Source organism: Eretmochelys imbricata, chromosome 20 (assembly GCF_965152235.1).
Source record: "Eretmochelys imbricata isolate rEreImb1 chromosome 20, rEreImb1.hap1, whole genome shotgun sequence".
Taxonomy (NCBI): Eukaryota; Metazoa; Chordata; order Testudines; family Cheloniidae; genus Eretmochelys; species Eretmochelys imbricata.
The window spans coordinates 14127835-14146109 of record NC_135591.1 but is presented as its reverse complement, the minus strand read 5'-3'; the positions used below and the strand labels follow the sequence as shown (position 1 = coordinate 14146109).

The window sequence follows — 18275 nt, the reverse complement described above, 5'->3', positions numbered from 1 at the left end:
TTGGCCCAACAAGAGGGAAAGTAATCGCAATCCTATTTCACAAAATTCCCTTCCTCAAATGATGCCAGTCTCTCACTTTTTAAAATAAATTAATGACATTTTATGTATTCTGAGTCTGGCATCTCCAGTCGAAGACAAGATATTTAAGGAGATTGTGGTAGATCGCATGGCTAAGAAACATGTAAGACTGAATTTTGAGGTTATTCTTTTTAAACCTTTGTCAAGCACCTCAAAAGGGTTCTTTTTAATTGTATGCATACTTTGATCACAGCCCTTCCAGAGTTCACAGAGGCTTCTAAACACTGGACACAACAGAAAATTCCCGGATAGTTATATTAATTCAACCAGGAATTGAAAGAAACAAGACTTTTTCCGTTAATTTTCTTGAGAACGTAATGGAACAGAGAACACACCCAAAAGTCTGGAAAGGTATTTCAACTTTGGCTATTATTTATACAAAGCACATTAGAGGAAGCATGGGAAAGCTTTTCTTATAAACCACTGGTAGACTATGAAATGCAATGTCATAGTTTGTTGACTACATTTGATACTCCAGTGGGAAAATTATATACTGATTCCAATTTTTTGCCTACCACATATTCTATTTTCCCCTGTGGCTCAAAACCCTGTGATTATACCACCTCTCTTTTGCCCTAAACACATGATGGAAACGCAAGATCTCCTTCTAAGTCTATGTATATATTTTATTTGACATTGTATTAGGTTTCTTAGACATTGACCATAATCCAACTGATTTCTCTGTAATGTAAATAATATATTTGCCATTCTTCATTGTATATATTGTGGATGTATAACTTTCCGAAGCCACAAGGCAAGAACGTTTCCACAGAGCTCTCACAAATCACCAATGTACCTAAGTGCAGGGAGATTTCAAATCTTTCAGATCTCAACACAAAATGTGTGTGTGGTGCGGTGGGGAGGAATCATTTCTTCTTAGCCTTTTTGATCCCAAATTGAAACAAAGACCCTTCATTTTTATTTCTATCACATCAAAACCAATTCGTTTTTCTTGAAGGGATGAATAATTACAGATAGTTTTATGATGAGCTGTTGCTGTTTGTAATTTTCTTATTAGCCATCATTTGCCTTGCCTGAGAAAGCAATACTTAATTGAGGACCATGTTATATGTAAAAAGAAAAGGAGGACTAGTGGCACCTTAGAGACTAACCAATTTATTTGAGCATAAGCTTTCGTGATCTACAGTTAACTTCATCTGATGCATTCAGTGGAAAATAAATCTCCTCACTGTTTTTTTCACAGCATGCATCCGATGAAGTGAGTTGTCGCTCACGAAAGCTTATGCTCAAATAAATTGGTTAGTCTCTAAGATGCCACTAGTACTCCTTTTCTTTTTGCGAATACAGACTAACACGGCTGCTACTCTGAAACTTGTTATATGTAGGTGTGTGTGTGTGTTTTCTGTGGGCCTTTTTAGGCTATGGACTCTGTAAAATAGATCATTATTTTCATGAATACTGTAGCCATTGGACAGAAAGTACACTCAAAAATCTGTCTTTTTAAAACTTTTGCAAGTCTTTGCTATTTAATAAGCATAATATATTGAAACATTAAACCCTCTGGTTGAAAACTAAAAGTATACCTAGTTCATCTGCAACAGTATGTGTTTATTTCCAGCATATTTCTTTTCAAGGGGAAAATAAATGAAATTCCAAAATTAATGCATAATGGAAGGAATGCTGAACTAAAACAAAACGGGATCAAATCTTGGTATGGAATCATTTGAGGACTAGCTTGAATTCTCAGTTCTTGTAAAGCAGCATTGTGCCAGCTAAAAGAATATTATTTATTTTTCTATGGATTGTGAAATTCATCTGGCTATCATTTACTTTCTACTGGTAAAATAATAATAATTAATAATAATAAAAACTCGCCCAGGAGCTCTCCCTAGCACCCCAATACATAAGAAACCAGAGAAGTCTGATCAAAAGAATCGATATTTTTATTAGTGCTTCTTTTCTTTTTTAGGTCCATTTGTACCTACCAGGAATCGCCCTTGTTAAAAAGTACTCGCATCAGAAGTATTCTCCGTCATAAGACATGGTATTTCACCAAAATGTTCAGGGCTCTATAAATAATGAAGATGATATTGTGAGGTCATCAGTCAAGCTGTTTTGATTTTGCAACATTTGTCCCCAGTTTTCGGAACGGAAAATTCTGAAAAATGGAACTGCAGAGCAGTCAAAAAACAGAACAAACAGCAGCCTACCGCCTCATGGGCCACATATCTGCTTTTATTTCTAATTGCTCATTTTTCTTTTGAAGATTTTTTATTTATGGTCAGCACCAGGCTACGCCATTCCATATTTGGGGGCGTAAATATTACTGAGCAGTTTTAATTTAATTAACCCACTAGAATTTACTCTTGGCGATCAGTCCACAGCTTGCTATCTGAGGCAAATCAGCCCGTTTAAATGAGATAGCACTGAGCAATTGTATGAAATGAAATGCAGCTCCAAAGCCCGGCTAAGGCAGATAAGTGAACACAGGATGATCGACATAAACTGCTTCGGAAAAACCTTACCTCCTTCCCGAAAAGTTTGGCTTTTTCTCTCTCCTGCTTTCTTCTGCAGTTTTCAGAAGTCACTGTTCAATTGGGATATTGTGTTCCTGGACCCTGAGCCGGAGAATTTCTGAGTCCCTTTCATCCCCGCCCTCCAACCTTGTTGTCCTAATTTTCTGTCTGCAAGATGCAATAATAAATTGAATTGTAAAATTCAACGTTTAATTAAATCTATATTTCATGGGAATAGGAATTGTAAATGCCCTTACATAAACCTGGAAAAGATCGCGCTGTTATTTTTATTTATTACTTTGCCCGCTTTACTGAAGAAGTATACCTTAAATCCTTAATATTTATAAACTGGTTTTCTTCTGCGCTTGGTACCCGTTCTGTTCAACAACTGATTTCTCTTAGACTCCCTCGATTATGATACATGATGTATTATACCTCTATTATGTTATTATAGGCATTTATTATAAAATCTTTAAAATTTAATGTTTAATCCTCCTTACACTCCTCATAAACAGGACCTAGGCTACACAATGTTAACTATTTCAGACAATATTCAAAAATAAAGGGTTGGAAATGGGTAAGGTCCCTTGGTAAGGCGAATTGGATTTTTGCTGGCACAGAGGGGGAAAAACATTTTTCAGTCTAGGTATAACCTCTTTGTTGCTTTTATATCCATCAACCATCTAAACCAGGGAGGTATTTTCTCCTGGAGATTTCTAGGTGAAGTGAAGTCATTCAATGGAATGTAAAGCGCAGGGATTTTCGTGTGTGTGTATTTAACCTTTCATTTAAAAAAAGTGAACGCTGGTATATTTGCCTATGGTTTTAAAATAGTTTTGATCCTTTTAAGGTGTTGCATCCCCGATTTCTTTTCTAGAGCAAGCAGGCATAATTCCTTTGGACTGATACTTTCTCGGGGACTTTGCAAGTCATTTTAGACGCTATCTGTGAAGTTCATTCTTGTCTGTCTAGACATTAATTAGGAACTGAGTTGTCTATTTTGCCTTGACCTTGGACTTCGACTTTTTTTTTTAAAAAAAGCTTTAGGCAAGGATTTCTGAAAACTAATGTCCCTTATCGACGACATGGCGTTCCCGTAAGAAAACTGAAAGTTTATTAAAAGCGCAGCTTTCACATCTTCCCCTAAAATGCTACTTTTCTGATTGGTTTGAGTTAGTGGAGTATTTGTTTTTCCACTTACTGTCGATTTTTTTTTAAATGGTGAAAAGACTTCATGTTTTTTTACTAAGGAAAAAATGCTACTGAAAAGACGCGAGTAACTCTCCGAAAATGGGTATTTAAAAAACCCTGCTATTAACATGGTATGTAAGCTATAGAACATATATCTCGAATAAATAATATTTATTTTATACGTGTATTATTGTAATTTTGGTCTTTTAAAATCTTACATACACAATACACAGCTAATTCAGATATGGAATTTTATGTCTCTGCCTGACTGTTTCATTCAGGAACATTCAAATAAGCAACTCCAGAATGCAAAAATCCCTCGGAGGAGAAATACCCTCTTTTAAAAACCTTGAGTAATATTAAAAGTGTTGGATAATGCAGAAGAGCCGGGGCTGGGCGATTAGAGTCCCCATCTTCTAAAAATGGAAAGAAAAACCTCATCCTACTTTCTCCAGGGTCTTTCTTATTCCTATTACACTGAATTACTTCGTGAGGTATTTCTTATCAATTATTTCTGGGGGCGGGGGAAATCAGCATGAGTTTCTTGTTACTTTTTCACACACCTTAAATTCACATTCTTTCCCATCATTACAAGAATGAAGACTGAAATGACCGACTTCCCAGAAATTAAGTTAGGGAACTTTATTCTCCAAGGGCGTGGGAGGGGGACAAGACCACATAAGCATCTTCCCATCAATCTCTCCCCAAGTAATTTGCTCTTCTTCTATTTTGTCTGTTCAATTATAATGCATCTATCTTGGATCCTGTTTACGTTTTATAAACTGAGTTGCATTTATTGTCTTTTATGTTCACACACAAATCAGCACTGGACCATTAGACCTGTTCCCCTTTGCTCCATAACCCACACTGTTGGTGCAATATTTATTACTGAAGTATTAAACATTCATAACAGGATCTAATAATATAATCGCTGCCGATCCCCTTAAAACCTCCCCAGTTTGTTCAGCACGAAAGATTAAGTATTATTAGTTTGGATTAATAGAAGAAACAAGAGGATAAAGCGTCTTGGAGGCAACCATTACTACAACCTTACTTTGTGGTAGCTGGGTTTAATACTAGAAAAACAGCTGCGGGGTGGGGGTGGGGGGGGAGAGATAGAAAGGCACCTGGCAAAGAAATTTACAACAGGTTAAACCTCGTAAATCCCATGTTTCTTCCAAAATCAGATATTCTTTTCTAATATTGTTAAAGTGATGATCAACCACATGTATAGTTTGTATACCTTGATTTTGAAGCAAACTGACCAATTATTACTTACCCGGCGCGCGCACACACACATACACACAAAAAGGGAATGGATTACACACGCGTTACAGTGAAGTCGAGGTCTTTCTTTCACCTAATATCCCAGCGGACAACAACAATAAAAGCGTTTGAAGAATTAAAAATAAAGCCCAAGAAGGTTTACCAGGGAAGGCTGAACTATTAGACCTACCGGTCCTGTTAGTCTATGAGCGATGGGGAGGGAAGGAACAATATTCTACTATTGAGATCAGAGATCCTTTCCCCCTCCTTCATTCCATTTTCCTTATGAGGGTGATGGTGTTTATATATTTTTTCTATTGAGCTCCAACCTAGTAAAGGAGCCGTCTCATTCCTTAGCCCCCAAGGCATGCAAGTAAAGAATGAAACACTTCAGTGAGCTCACATCCACTGGCAGGTTTTATTTTATTATATTTTACTTTTAAAATGTTCCCAGTGGAGCTTTTTTATTTTTTAACACACCAAAAAAAACCAAATCAATAATATATCCCTGAGATTTTTGAGGGCAGTTAGACTAGAACGTCATGTCTAAACCCAGCTCTTTGTGTCGGCCAAATATTGAGTTCCCATTCCCCTTATTTAGTCCTCTCCCTCTTTACAATCAGTGGGTGTCACCCATTGCCTTTAAAGATTTCTGTTTCTGTCCCAGACCCAGCCAATGGGAGCTGCCTCTTCCCTTCCCAAAGCCAGCAGGGACAAGCAGATAGGACTGGCGGAGGAACACGTGACCGGGCCAGATTTTTTGAGAGCTATTTGCAGGTCACGTGGCCCGGAGGATTTCTTAATGAACTGGACCCATTTCTGCGCATGCTCCTGCGTAAACAATATGTGGGGGAAATTAGGTGTCTCTGGTTGGGAAGTCGAGTTTTAAAAAGCGCAGGCAGACCATGATATGACGACTTCACTGATCCTGCATCCACGCTGGGCGGATACCTTTATGTACGTGTATGAGGAAAACCCGAATGAAAATAACCAGAATAAAACCCCAGCCATGGAGGCGCTAAGTGGGAACTGCCCAGCGAGCCACTGCAGGGATATAATAACTTTGGGTCGCCATTCCAGCACCATTGGGACTCACCAGGGTTCTGTCTACACGGATATACCCGCTCCAGAAGCTGCCAGGCAGTGCCCTCCTCCACCAACCTCTTCCAACGCCACCCTGGGCTACGGCTACCCCTTTGGAGGCAGCTATTACGGGTGCAGATTGTCTCATTCCCACAACGTGAACTTACAACAAAAACCTTGTTCCTACCACCCGGCAGAAAAGTACCCCGAACCCAGCGGTTCCATCCCCAGCGAAGAACTATCTTCAAGGGCCAAAGAGTTTGCTTTTTACCCCAGCTTTGCCAGCTCCTACCAGGCGGTCCCTGGTTACTTGGACGTGTCAGTTGTGCCAGGTATCAGTGGCCACCCCGAACCGAGGCATGACGCTTTGCTTCCCATGGAAGGATACCAGCACTGGGCTCTTTCCAACGGTTGGGATGGGCAGGTATATTGCTCCAAAGAGCAGTCACAGTCTACCCATCTCTGGAAGTCACCTTTCCCAGGTAGGGTGTTCTGAGCTCCAGCATGTTTGTCTGCTTACTAACCGCCAGGTAAAAATCGCTTTGGAATGCCTTCTATGCAGTGCTATGTGTATGAACACGTACGGGTGAGAAGGTGAAGCAATCATGTTTAAATCAAAATACATACCGTGAGCTTGAGGTTGCTTTAAAAGTAAGTGTGTCCGTTTCCTTTCCTTTCTCGTCTCCCCTGCCTTGCCTCACCCGACGGGGTCTGTAGCTGTTCTTTTATGTTTTTATTTTATTTTATTTTATTTTCCACCCAAGTTTCTGAACGCAGGAAGCGTAAAAGTACCTGCTCACCTCCTAATCTTTCGCTAGAAATGTTAGATGGCGTGTAATGGTACAGTAAATCATGGTGCAATTACAGAAATTGGTGTCAAGTGACAAATGAATCTTGTTAAGGGAAAGGGGTGAGACAAACAAAACACAGAACAATGATTTCCTCTTCCTTTAGTTAGAAGTCTTGAATGAGATACAGCGTGCAAAGCAACCGGAAAGCTTATGAGTTTGGGAGAATCTCCTCCTTGTTCTCTTGCCGCTTATGAAATTAATATCACCGCCTCTTACAGGGTTCTTTTCTCGCAGTTAATATCAAGGCCTGGCATGGTGATCTGAATGAATGCATTGCAGTAAAGTAGGACTGAAGATTTTGAGTCCCACACCTAAAGAGCATTCGTCTTGGAAATATATGGGTTGCTGAATCCGGCTTTATTTCTCAGCAATGGTAACAGAGAGGCCGGATAGGCAGCCAGAAAATAAAGTAAATTAATGTGGCATAATGTGTGTGTGTGTGTGTGTGGGGGGGGGGGTTATACCGTACTGAATGAAGGAGGAAGGAGGGAGAATCTCCGAAATCCCTTTTAGAGCTTGTTGGGTTTCAGTGGCTCTTTTGGAAACATTGATTAAAATACTTTCTTTTTTCCTGTTTAGAACCAAATAAATAAATGAAATCCAAGTAGTGGTAGGGAAATAGCTGGCTAGCAGGTTCTTCTCTTTCCCAGATATAGTATTTTGTGTGAAAACCTGTTGGTAGAGATCCACTTGCCAAACCTGGAGCAAATGGAACTCTTTATAGATAACATTCAGCATCCGATGAAGTGAGCTGTGGCTTACGAAAGCTTATGCTCTAATAAATTTGTTAGTCTCTAAGGTGCACCAAGTCCTCCTGTTCTTTTTACGGATACAGACTAACAGGGCTGCTACTCTGAAACCATTCAGGAGAGTGTCATCTTCTGGATAAAGATATGTGCGTGGTTGTTTTTTTTTTGTTTTTTTTTGGGGGGGGGGAGGGATTGCGGTGGAGGCAGAGAGTCTACTCACCTATAAGTGTTTTTCTGGATGTTTGGTTCACTGATCCCCGTTTCATTTGCGGGCAGTACTGATAAATATATGGAGAATTTCCATGGGGTGTGGGGGAGGATTCCTAATACTGTATCTTTGGGCCTTTATAGAAGTCCTTAGTAGATCTTACTGAAGCTGTCATTCTTATAGCAAGCAACAAAGACAACAGCAGTGCAAAATGTTGGAGAAAGATGGTGTTGTGTTGTTGTTTTTTAAAAATCCATTGTTGTCAATTATAACAGTGGACTTTTGATACCTGCCTCAATTCGTGCTCTGGAATTGAGCGGGCTCTGAATCGTCTGCGACTCTTGGATTCGTGTCTTTGTCACCCTTACAGAGATAAGGAGCCTTTTTCATCTCATATCTGGAATTCTTTCCTTAAATGACTGTAGTCTGCACGTGCAAAGCCCGAATACGATTCATTATCGAGGTTTGGCAGTGAACAGCCTTAGAATAAGACAAAAGTGACTAGACAAGCTTTGCACGCGAATCGCTGGTGTAATCTAAGGGGGTAATATTTCTTAATAGTTTGGGTGCCTCTCAAGAAAGGAGAGAACCAAGATAACTTGTCACCTTTTTTTTTTTTCTGTTTTAATCTGAGGCTTTTTTTTTTTTTTTTTTTTTTTAATGCATCAACCCAACCTGCAAATTAGCAACTGATGCCGAGCAAAGTCCCGGCTTTTTCAGATTGCAAATGGTACCCGCGCTGCAGAAGATGGATTGTACAGAATACACAGCAAGGAGCTGTTTGTTTGTCCAAAGTGCTGCGATCCATCGTGCTGAGCCATAAAAATCATAATTAATGAGAGCACGTACGCTGTCTGGTAGTAATGGTAAAGCGAGATATTAAAGTTTACTGGAGGTTAAAAAAAGAAGAAGAAGGGAGAAACTTTAAAACCACAACTCCAATTTACCTGGTATGAAGGTCCGTTGGATTTGTATTGCAGGATATTTTGTTAAATTAATTGATGCTCCTTGTTTATGTCTGAAATCCCACCTAGACAATATCTCCTGGAATACCAGGATTCTTTCCAGGATGATGTTTTGATATGCTACTCAGTGAGTCCGTCCTCCTCCCCCTTTCTGTCTGTCTGTCTTTCTCCTCCGTTCGGACCCAGAGAGTAGAACTATGTAACTGCTTTATCTGTCTCCTCATCTTGCAGACGTGGTACCTCTCCAGCCAGAAGTGAGCAGCTACCGTAGGGGCCGGAAGAAAAGGGTCCCCTACACGAAAATCCAACTGAAAGAACTCGAAAAGGAATATGCAGCCAGCAAGTTCATTACCAAAGAGAAGCGTAGGAGAATTTCGGCTACCACCAACCTTTCTGAACGCCAAGTCACTATCTGGTTCCAGAACCGCAGGGTCAAAGAGAAAAAGGTAGTTAGCAAATCTAAGACACCTCACCTTCACGCTACCTGACAAAGAAATATTTGAGGGGGTGGGGGGAAAAGAGAAAGAAATACGTAAGATTATTATCTGATACGTCTGTCTAATAATAACATACATTCGAACTCTTTGGTGATTCAATTGGTCATTTAAAAACGAAAACAAAAACACAGAAATAAACAGCATCTTTAGTTTATTCCTCTGCCCTCTTCTACTGTCCTCCGACTGTGAATATCTAATTGCTCTCAAGCATCCATCGATAATGTTAACCGTGTCTATTAAATGCAAATGTAGATTTGTTATGTTTCAAAGACATGAATCCTGAATGTTATTTTGTAACTCTGTATAATAGCTACCCCCCCCCCCCCCCCCGCACCTTCTCCAGTACACAACCTTTCATATCTCTGGCTATTTCACGCACTGATGTCAAATGTATGGAGAGTCTCGCCCCTGTAGCAGAATCCTGTCATGTTATATTAGCAGAATATCCTTTCGCCTCACAGGACCCCCTAAAAATAAGGCTGCTATGCTGAGAAGAGAATATTTTTTATTATAATTATTATTCTGTGTCACTTGCAAAAATAACAAATACTAATTTAGGTCACCCAGGAAATGAAAGTGACTTGCTATATAATACATTTTTGAGGGTAAGTTCTCATTGGGGTTTATGTATCTCTGCCATCAAACTAGAATGTCTCTTTTTTTCGAGGACAATATGGAAAGTCCCCCATATTGTCACTGGTTTGGTTGTTCCCCCCGCCCCCTCCATGTAAATCGGCTCATTATCGACAGTGTTCTTTCGATATGTAAAAGCGATCTTTTTTTTTTATGTCTTGTGTATGTATATAATAGTGTGGTGTCCAAATGATATGTACTGAATGCAGATCACATTTCTTAAAAATAAATATCATTTTTGCTTTGAGAATGGATTGCTGCCGAGATGTTATTATGGGTATTTATACATATATGTGTATCTATTTAACTCTTTCAAAGCAAAATCAGAGAGTTCGGGATTTACACCATTGTAACCTCATGCCAAAGTAAACAGCTTGGAAAGAATGACGCCCCAAGGCTAAAACCCGGTAGGGAAACTGTCAGAAGGGTGCATTTTGAAATGTGTATGAAGAGCAGAAGTGCACTAAAGGAGTCAACACCTTGAAGCCAAAATATGGGAATATAAGAAAAGGTGTTATGATGCCTTGTTTCGAAGGAATATGGTATAAGCTTGTTTCAAAGGGGTAAAGGAGTAGTGGTAAATGGGATGAAAAAATATGCTTAAATCAAGCAGAAGGGGTGCCATTTGAGAAGTGGGGGAAGGGAAAAAGGCTCGGATCCTTTTCTTCCTTGGACAACAACTGTATTCCTGTGCCAGGGAGCGGGGGAGATGATGTTTTGAAGAAGCTTGTCACCTAGCTCCACTATGAGAATGTTTTGCTCAAAAGGTGTATTTTGCTAAACCAGTTTGACTCAACCGCGTTCACAGATAAAAATCTAAACCCTGCCTTACTGTTACTAAACAAGTGGCAAGATCGTAATCCGTAGCCTGGCTGCGCTGTTTAATATGCCAGGTAAAAGTCTGCCTTGGAACGTGGTAGACTTTCAGAAGTGAGCTACTTTAAATGAAGAAAGTGTTTTAAAAATATTGTATAGTAATTTGTTTCCATAGGCGGGTCACAATATACCTTAATATCCATTAAAATTAATTACCTCGTTAAATTGTCAAAGGAAAAGACAAAAAGTGATGTAACCTAAAACACTGTTATTTCTGCTTAAATTTATATTAACTAGTGTATATAGTTACATTTAAAGGGTACGAAAGCCAGAAACATGCAATAGAATGGGATGTGTATATGTATAATGCATAGAATGTATATATACAAAGCATATGTATGTACGTATTAAGATATAGATACCTGATTTATATATATATATCAGCACTTGTTTTAAAATAACGAGAGCAACACACACACACGCATATATACCTATGTGTGTGTGCACGAACACTATTTTAATGCATGTGCTGATTACGAAGTACATAATGCATATATACACGGCTTTCATGAAACCCAATATCCTGAAATTCTATCACGTATTTTAAAGTTTCTAAAGGTACCTCCAAATATACTTATGGGCATGGAACATTCCGCAAGCGTTTATGTGTTCACTGGCGTATTTTATAAAGGAGGAGATGGAACAATGCCAATAGGGGTTCTTGAGTTGAAATAAATATTCGGTCATTCTCAGCACTTAAAATCTTCCTCCATCAGGTGTGTGAAAGAACAGAGAATAACTTTTCTTAAACATGCGGTCGTTCCTGAAATGTTTTTTCCAGGTAGTGAAATAGGCTCTTCCATATCTTTTTCCGACATAATGCCGATATTTTTTCGTGAGGGTGATGGCTTATATAGGAAGGAATAATTTGGAAGGAAATGTGAAGATAGATAGATAGATAGATAGATAGAAGCACTTTGTGTGTGTGTATATATGTGTGTGTGTGTGTATATATACATATATATATTAAGATAAGCGAGGGACATTATATATATATATGCCTCTCGCTTATCTTAATATAGACACCTATTGAAAATTCACCTCCATTTACCTAGGCCTCAGATGAAATGAGTCTGTATCTAAGCCCTGTTCGGACTTAGGGTTTAACATGGACACACTTTCCAAATTCATCTTTTAAAGCATTTTCTTCAAGGGTGGGTTTGCATTGTATAAAACCACACTCATTTCAGACGCATGTGCACGCGGCTAGATGCTGATATATCATGTAAATGCTGATACTGTGCTGATCTATCAAAACACAACCTGGACAGTTCCGGTTCAGACCTGCTGTTCATGGAAAGAAGTGTAGAACTCTATCGCCTTCATTGGAGTTATGAGGCTGGGGGAGAGATTTGTAATTTGTATTTAACCAGGTGGGTTAATTGTTTTTGTGTTGTTAGGGATTCCTGTGAGAAAGTTTCCACTTCTTAAAGTCTTTTTCACCCAAGGGTTCAGTCCCTATTTATTCAGATTGAAAAATCTATCTATCTATCTATCTATCTATCTATCTATCTATCTATCTATCTATCTATCTATCTATCTATCTATCTATCTATCTATCTATCTATCTATCTAATTTTTTTCCTATCTAATTTTGCCGAATGAGTTAAGGAGACCGGTTTTGGAGGCTGATAGAACGAAAACGAAGTCATTTTTTAAGTGCCTCTTACATTCCTCACGACCCCACAGGCTGGATTTCCCCCCCCCCCTTTTTTTTTTCTTGCAACAATAAGAGTAATCGGTGAATCAGGGCAGCTCGTTACCTTCTTACAAGGTAATTAAGTATGGAAGATTGAAAAAGAAAGAAAGAAAGAAAGAAAGAAAGAAAGAAAGAAAGAAAGAAAGAAAGAAAGAAAGAAAGAAAGAAAGAAAGAAAGAAAGAAAGAAAGAAAGAAAGAAAGACGCAGGTCCTTCACTATTTTCTGTGATAAACATCAGCGAAGTTGTGTCTTAAACCCATGTCTGGTGTAAATTTTCAAACACGCACACGCTCTCAGCTTTCAACACTTGCCTCTTTCTTTCAGATGTCAAACTTCCGAGGTATCTTTGATTATTGTATTTATTTATTTTTGAAGGAACCCGGATCAGAAGGCCATGACGTCAGCTCTGGATTACCCTTGACCGTGACTAGGCGGTCTGTTTGACCTTGACATCATGAGTTTCGTGCATATTAATCAGGAAGACCACAGCCTTGATCTTCTGGCAACCAGTCAGCAGTCAGAGTTCTCTAAGTATCCCCTGTTTCTGTTTACAGATAAAAAAAAGGTGTCATTTGAAGTCTAGACAGACGGGCTAATGACCAACAATAAAAGCATGAAAAGGAAGTTTCACAAGTTTTGTCTTTTCTTTCCTTTGTATCAAGTAGTTTGAATAACTTCTTAACCAAGGTCTTTATAGCGAAATGCTCCTTATTTCCCACCCTTTTCCTCCATTTTCAGTTTTCATAGTTCTGGCTCACTCACTTTTGAAGAATAAATTGCTAGTCTTGAGGGAAAATGTGGTTTCACATCATTGAGTTGTATGTGGAGGTAAGTGTAATTGTCAGTGGGTTGAATGATGATAAATGTATATCTGGAACATGGAAAATTTCCAGTCTTTGTTGAGATATTTTTAATAGTAAAAGAAGAAAACAAAAGGAATTGCCCTCTGTATTTGTCAAGTAATTCTTTTTAAAGTATCTATCTATCTATCTATCTATCTATCTATCTATCTATCTATCTATCTATCTATCTATCTATCTTCCACAAACTTCTTGTTTTCTGCTCATTTAGAAATATGAGATGACTCTTGTATATGTTTTAGCACAGTATCAATGGGTTTTGAAGCCAATGTGTTTATTCGCCTTTAGGAAATATACATAGAAAAGTTAATATATTTATTGTGATGCACTTTGAATGAAAATTACTGTCCTGTGGGCATCTCAAACTTTTTTGGATGACAATAACACCAGAAGAAGATTTAATAAACCTGTTCTAGCCCTAACTTCTCCACCAACCGTCACCCACCCACATGAAGAGTAAAGAACAAAATATGTTTGTAAACATTCTGCACGCTCTGAAACAGAGTTTATCTTGAATCCTTGCATATTAAGTTGCTTGTTGATACAGGGTCCACGCCTTGAAATGACAGTATGCAGCGCCAATTGTTGTTTGTGAGAAAAGTTGAGTGTCATGAGCAAAATAAACTTTTCTGAAGTTACCTTACAGAGGATGTAGGCATCAGTTTACATTAATCCGGCAGGAGGATGATATCCTCTGCTGGCAGTGTTGGGGAAAATGGAGTAGCATCATAAGCATTTAACCTTTAAGTGCACTGAGAAGACTAGAGCGATGTAGGTTTTCTTATTCGTTTAACCTGATTTTTTGAAATCAGAACAAACACAAATATTTTGCACATTAAATCAAATCAAATCAAAGGACAGCTGATTCTGGACATTTTCACACAGATACATCGAACAATCTTCGACCTTTTGATTCCCCGCTCCCCCTTTCACCACTCTGTGTTCCAGTTTACTACCCTATTCCTTAAAAAATACTTTCCCTACCAGAAATAGCCAATTCCAGTCATTTAGATTATATGTAACGGGATTGAAATAAGGAAAGTCCTATAGACTTACCTTAGTCAGTGCATATTTTATTCCTCTTTCAATTTATTTTTCTAAATTCTGTCTTCCGGCCAGGTAACTAACTTTTCATTGATTAAATCCAAACTCCTTAAAAATCCAGCATGTTTTGCGAGAAATTCAGCTAGGAAGATAAAGTAGTTACTAGAAATGTCTAATCAAAAGGACACTTTTTTATTTCACTCTTGTTAAAAAATATAACAAAATATGCAACTTATTGCAATATCTTTGGGATAGAACATTTCCAAGAGTGAATTAAGTTTATTTATGTTTTCTTGGGGAAAAGTGAGGGATATAGCCTTAGTTCTTTAAACTTAAAACGTAAATATCTTGGTGGGGGCCATAATTAATTTTTAAAACACTGATCCAGGGGAAACAAAAGAGTATATTCAAATGAAGGGTGCAGTTGAGATAAACCCTGTGGAATATTCAGAGAAGAAATCACAAGGCAGTGTGAGGAAATGACATTTCACAAACTACACACATTAGGGCAGAACTGTTTTGAAATCGGAGACCTGCTAAGGATAATAAAATATTAATAAATAAGAGAACTTGGAGGACTGTGCATGGGGAGAGGAGTGTAGCCAAAAGTTAAGGCTTTTTCTGCCTCTTCTTTCCACTTGCAGTGACTGATGCTCTTTCGAGACATTAATTTGCATAACATGTAGATCCTATTTACTACACTAGACAGTGACCTTGAACTGCCTGGGTGCGATTTCACTTTGCTTCTCCCCTACCCTCCCCCCCCCCCCAAGTAGCTATTACTATTTTATAGTTAGGTTGCGTGTGCCTTAATATAAAAGGGAACCTTTTCTACTTCCTTGCTCGGATGAGTTTGTCTGTGAGGAAGAAGGGAAATATTATAAATAGATGAAAATGATTAATTATTTGTGTCTAGGTCTCTATCTGCAGTGGGGTTGATTTTAAAGAGGTGAGGCCTAGTGACGCCTCACTAAAGGTAAAACAACTTTGTGAACGCTTTTGGGGTGCTTAGTGCTGATATTGTTATTTATTAAAGGAGGTAGAAATAAAATAAAATAAAATAAAATAAAATAAATAAGCATGGTTTCATCTGAAAATTCATCATGGTGTCTTTAGGGAAGACTCAGATATACCTGGTACACGGAGTTGCAGCTTTCTTAAATTAGTGATATATATTAATTAAGAAATATTAAACTGGTATTCAGAATGTTTTATTTTAAGCACTACGGTATGTAATTACACTGCTTTGCAACAGCCGTCGAAGTGAATTTTAAAAGCTTAATCATTAGTTTTTAACTGAAAATGTATCTTTCATGGAAAGAGATCGTGGTAGAAATACAACAGCTTTAATAAATAATCTCTAAGTATTTCTTTTCTGTTGATCTGTCTAATAACTGTAAAAGGGACGCTGACTCTGCAACTACAAAACGATACAATTAAGAAATCTGCTCATGTTTCCAAATGAAGGCCATTAGGGGAATATATTTATGCTTCCCGCTGTATATATGCTAACTCATTTCCTAATGTGGAAGCCCAGCGAAGAGTTAACAGAGTGTTTTAAATAATTTTTCTGAATGCACTTATCTCACTAGTAACAAAATTCCCTTAGGTGAGATTCTGGAGCGCAGGTTTGGATTCACTCGATGCAAAGCCCAGTATGGACACTGTAGTCTGCTTTTTGACACTTCGCATTGGAGGGTGCCGTACAATGTTCAAATCACAGAGATAGAAGGATGACTGAAGATGCATCGGCGGCTAAATGAGAACAAAGCCATGTTCCTTACGTGCACCGCTTTATAGCGAATTTCGCTGAAAAAGGCCAAGAAATAAGAACGAGTTTTCTTTAAAAAAAAAAAAAAAAAAAGCCGATCCATATGGCGACCTACCCAGATCACATGCCCATCATCGTATAAACGATTATTTTCCACGGTTGCAAAGCGTTCAAAATGTGTTCTCAATGGAGCACAATGTACTTGGAAAAAAATCAAGCAGCTTTTTAGCCGTACCTGGAAAATAATTCCTGGAAAGCGGAAAAATGTACTCAACTTTCACTCCAGTGAAACAAATCCTGTAGCAGAATTTATCGCTGCGTATACCATGTAAAAGTGAGGGACTGCATATACGCACACATATTCACCTATTACATTTACATGTGTATATATGACACGTGCAGGGTGGTTTTTGAACATTTTTGGAGCTTACCATTTAATACAATTACCAAAGCAATTGTTTGATGTTTGATTAAGACGTAATTTTTCTGCATAGCTGGGAGAACTGTCAGTTTAGCTTTAGCATTTTCCCGGGGGAAAATGACTTTGTATTCTAGTAGCCTCTCAAATATAAAAAGCAAAGGAGTACTTGTGGCACCTTAGAGACTAACAAATTTTCTTTTTGCGGATACAGGCTAACACGGCTGCGACTCTGAAACCTCTCAAATATAAGATACTCATTTTGTGCTCCATGGAATCTCAAAAATTCGGGGTCTGCAGTTCAACTCCTATGTGTTTAACATTTCTACCACCTCCCACGTTAGTTCATTAGAAGCCTTTTTACCTATACAGGAAATTTAACGGTAGTTTTCCAAGTCAACTTGGTGTCAGTGCTCTTGGAAGTTGCTAGCAAGGAAAATCCCAAAGACATCCAAGAAATCCTGTATGTAGTTTTTTCTTTAAAAAACAACAACCCCAAACCCTTCTCGATCTCTAAAGCGTCTTTTCTTTGCCTCTTCCTGGGTCCGGGCTCCCTTACAATGGACTTTTTAAAATAGTAATTTATTTCCCAATGTATTTATTATGCACTGAGATACCCCAACAATGTTTGTCCTGTATCTCTTGGAAGCAGCTTTTTCATACAACGGACTCTCTTCTGCAACCCCCGAGTGAAGAAGACCTTAGTTGTCACGAAATACCCAATAGGTCGTTATAAGAGGGCTAAGAACCGGATTTCTTTTTTTCGTGTATTTCTTTATTTACTGAGTGCGGGGGTGGGAGTTGGCAATAAAGAAGTTTTCTTTGCAGAGATGAAGGCAGAGGAGAGCGATATTTTCCTCTTCCTCTTTTGTCTTGCTTATTTGGCAGGGATCATTAACAAAAGCGAGTGGGGAATGAGGAAATTATGGGCTTGTGATTCCTGAATTTAGGATTGTCCCTAGCAGGGATGGAACTCGCCTTTCCCCGGTACCGAACGCCGGGCAGGAAACATTCCTATTGTTCCAGATAAAACTCTAAAATATCTACCGGGCTGCAAATATGTTAAAACTCTTTCATCCCATCAACTGTAAATATGACCCTGTTGCGGTTCCAATCATTCGTCTCCTTAAAGAGCCCGTAAACTTTATATGACACAACATCTAATAGTAATTTATTGGGAGATATTGTAAATTTCAACGGTTTTAGTTAATAAAGGGGCTAATTAATGAGAAAATTGCTTAATTTTGCCAGCCGTTGGAGGGACCCTAACTACAGCTGGGGGAAGGGTGTCATTTATATATATTGATATGGTGTCTATGTACATTTTTACAATACATGGGGTTTCTCAGGCCAGTGCTTAAACCCGTTGCTTTATTTTATAAAATGTTTTATGATTATATTTTCTTTTTAAAAAAAAGGCGTATAAAAACGAAAGGCAGAACTTAATGTTTTGTTTTGCCTCCGACTGCCAAGGGTGGGTGGCACCTATCTCCAACGCGAGTTGGCGCCCACGTGACCCCACTCCGACCAATGGGGTGGACCTTTAGGTTTAACTATGTTTAATGTCAGATAGCAATAAGCTAGAAGCTCCTGGTCAGGCCCGCGGAA

The 18275-nt window shown here is 38.5% G+C and overlaps 1 protein-coding gene across 1 annotated transcript; it reads left to right on the top strand.

Moving 5' to 3' along the window:
* The first annotated feature begins 5922 nt into the window (after window positions 1-5922).
* On the top strand, window positions 5923-9356 carry HOXC13 (homeobox C13). Its single transcript, XM_077838643.1, has 2 exons — window positions 5923-6577; window positions 9100-9356. The coding sequence occupies exons 1-2, from the start codon at window positions 5923-5925 to the stop codon at window positions 9354-9356; spliced, it is 912 nt and encodes a 303-aa protein (XP_077694769.1).
* The last annotated feature ends 8919 nt before the right edge of the window (window positions 9357-18275 follow it).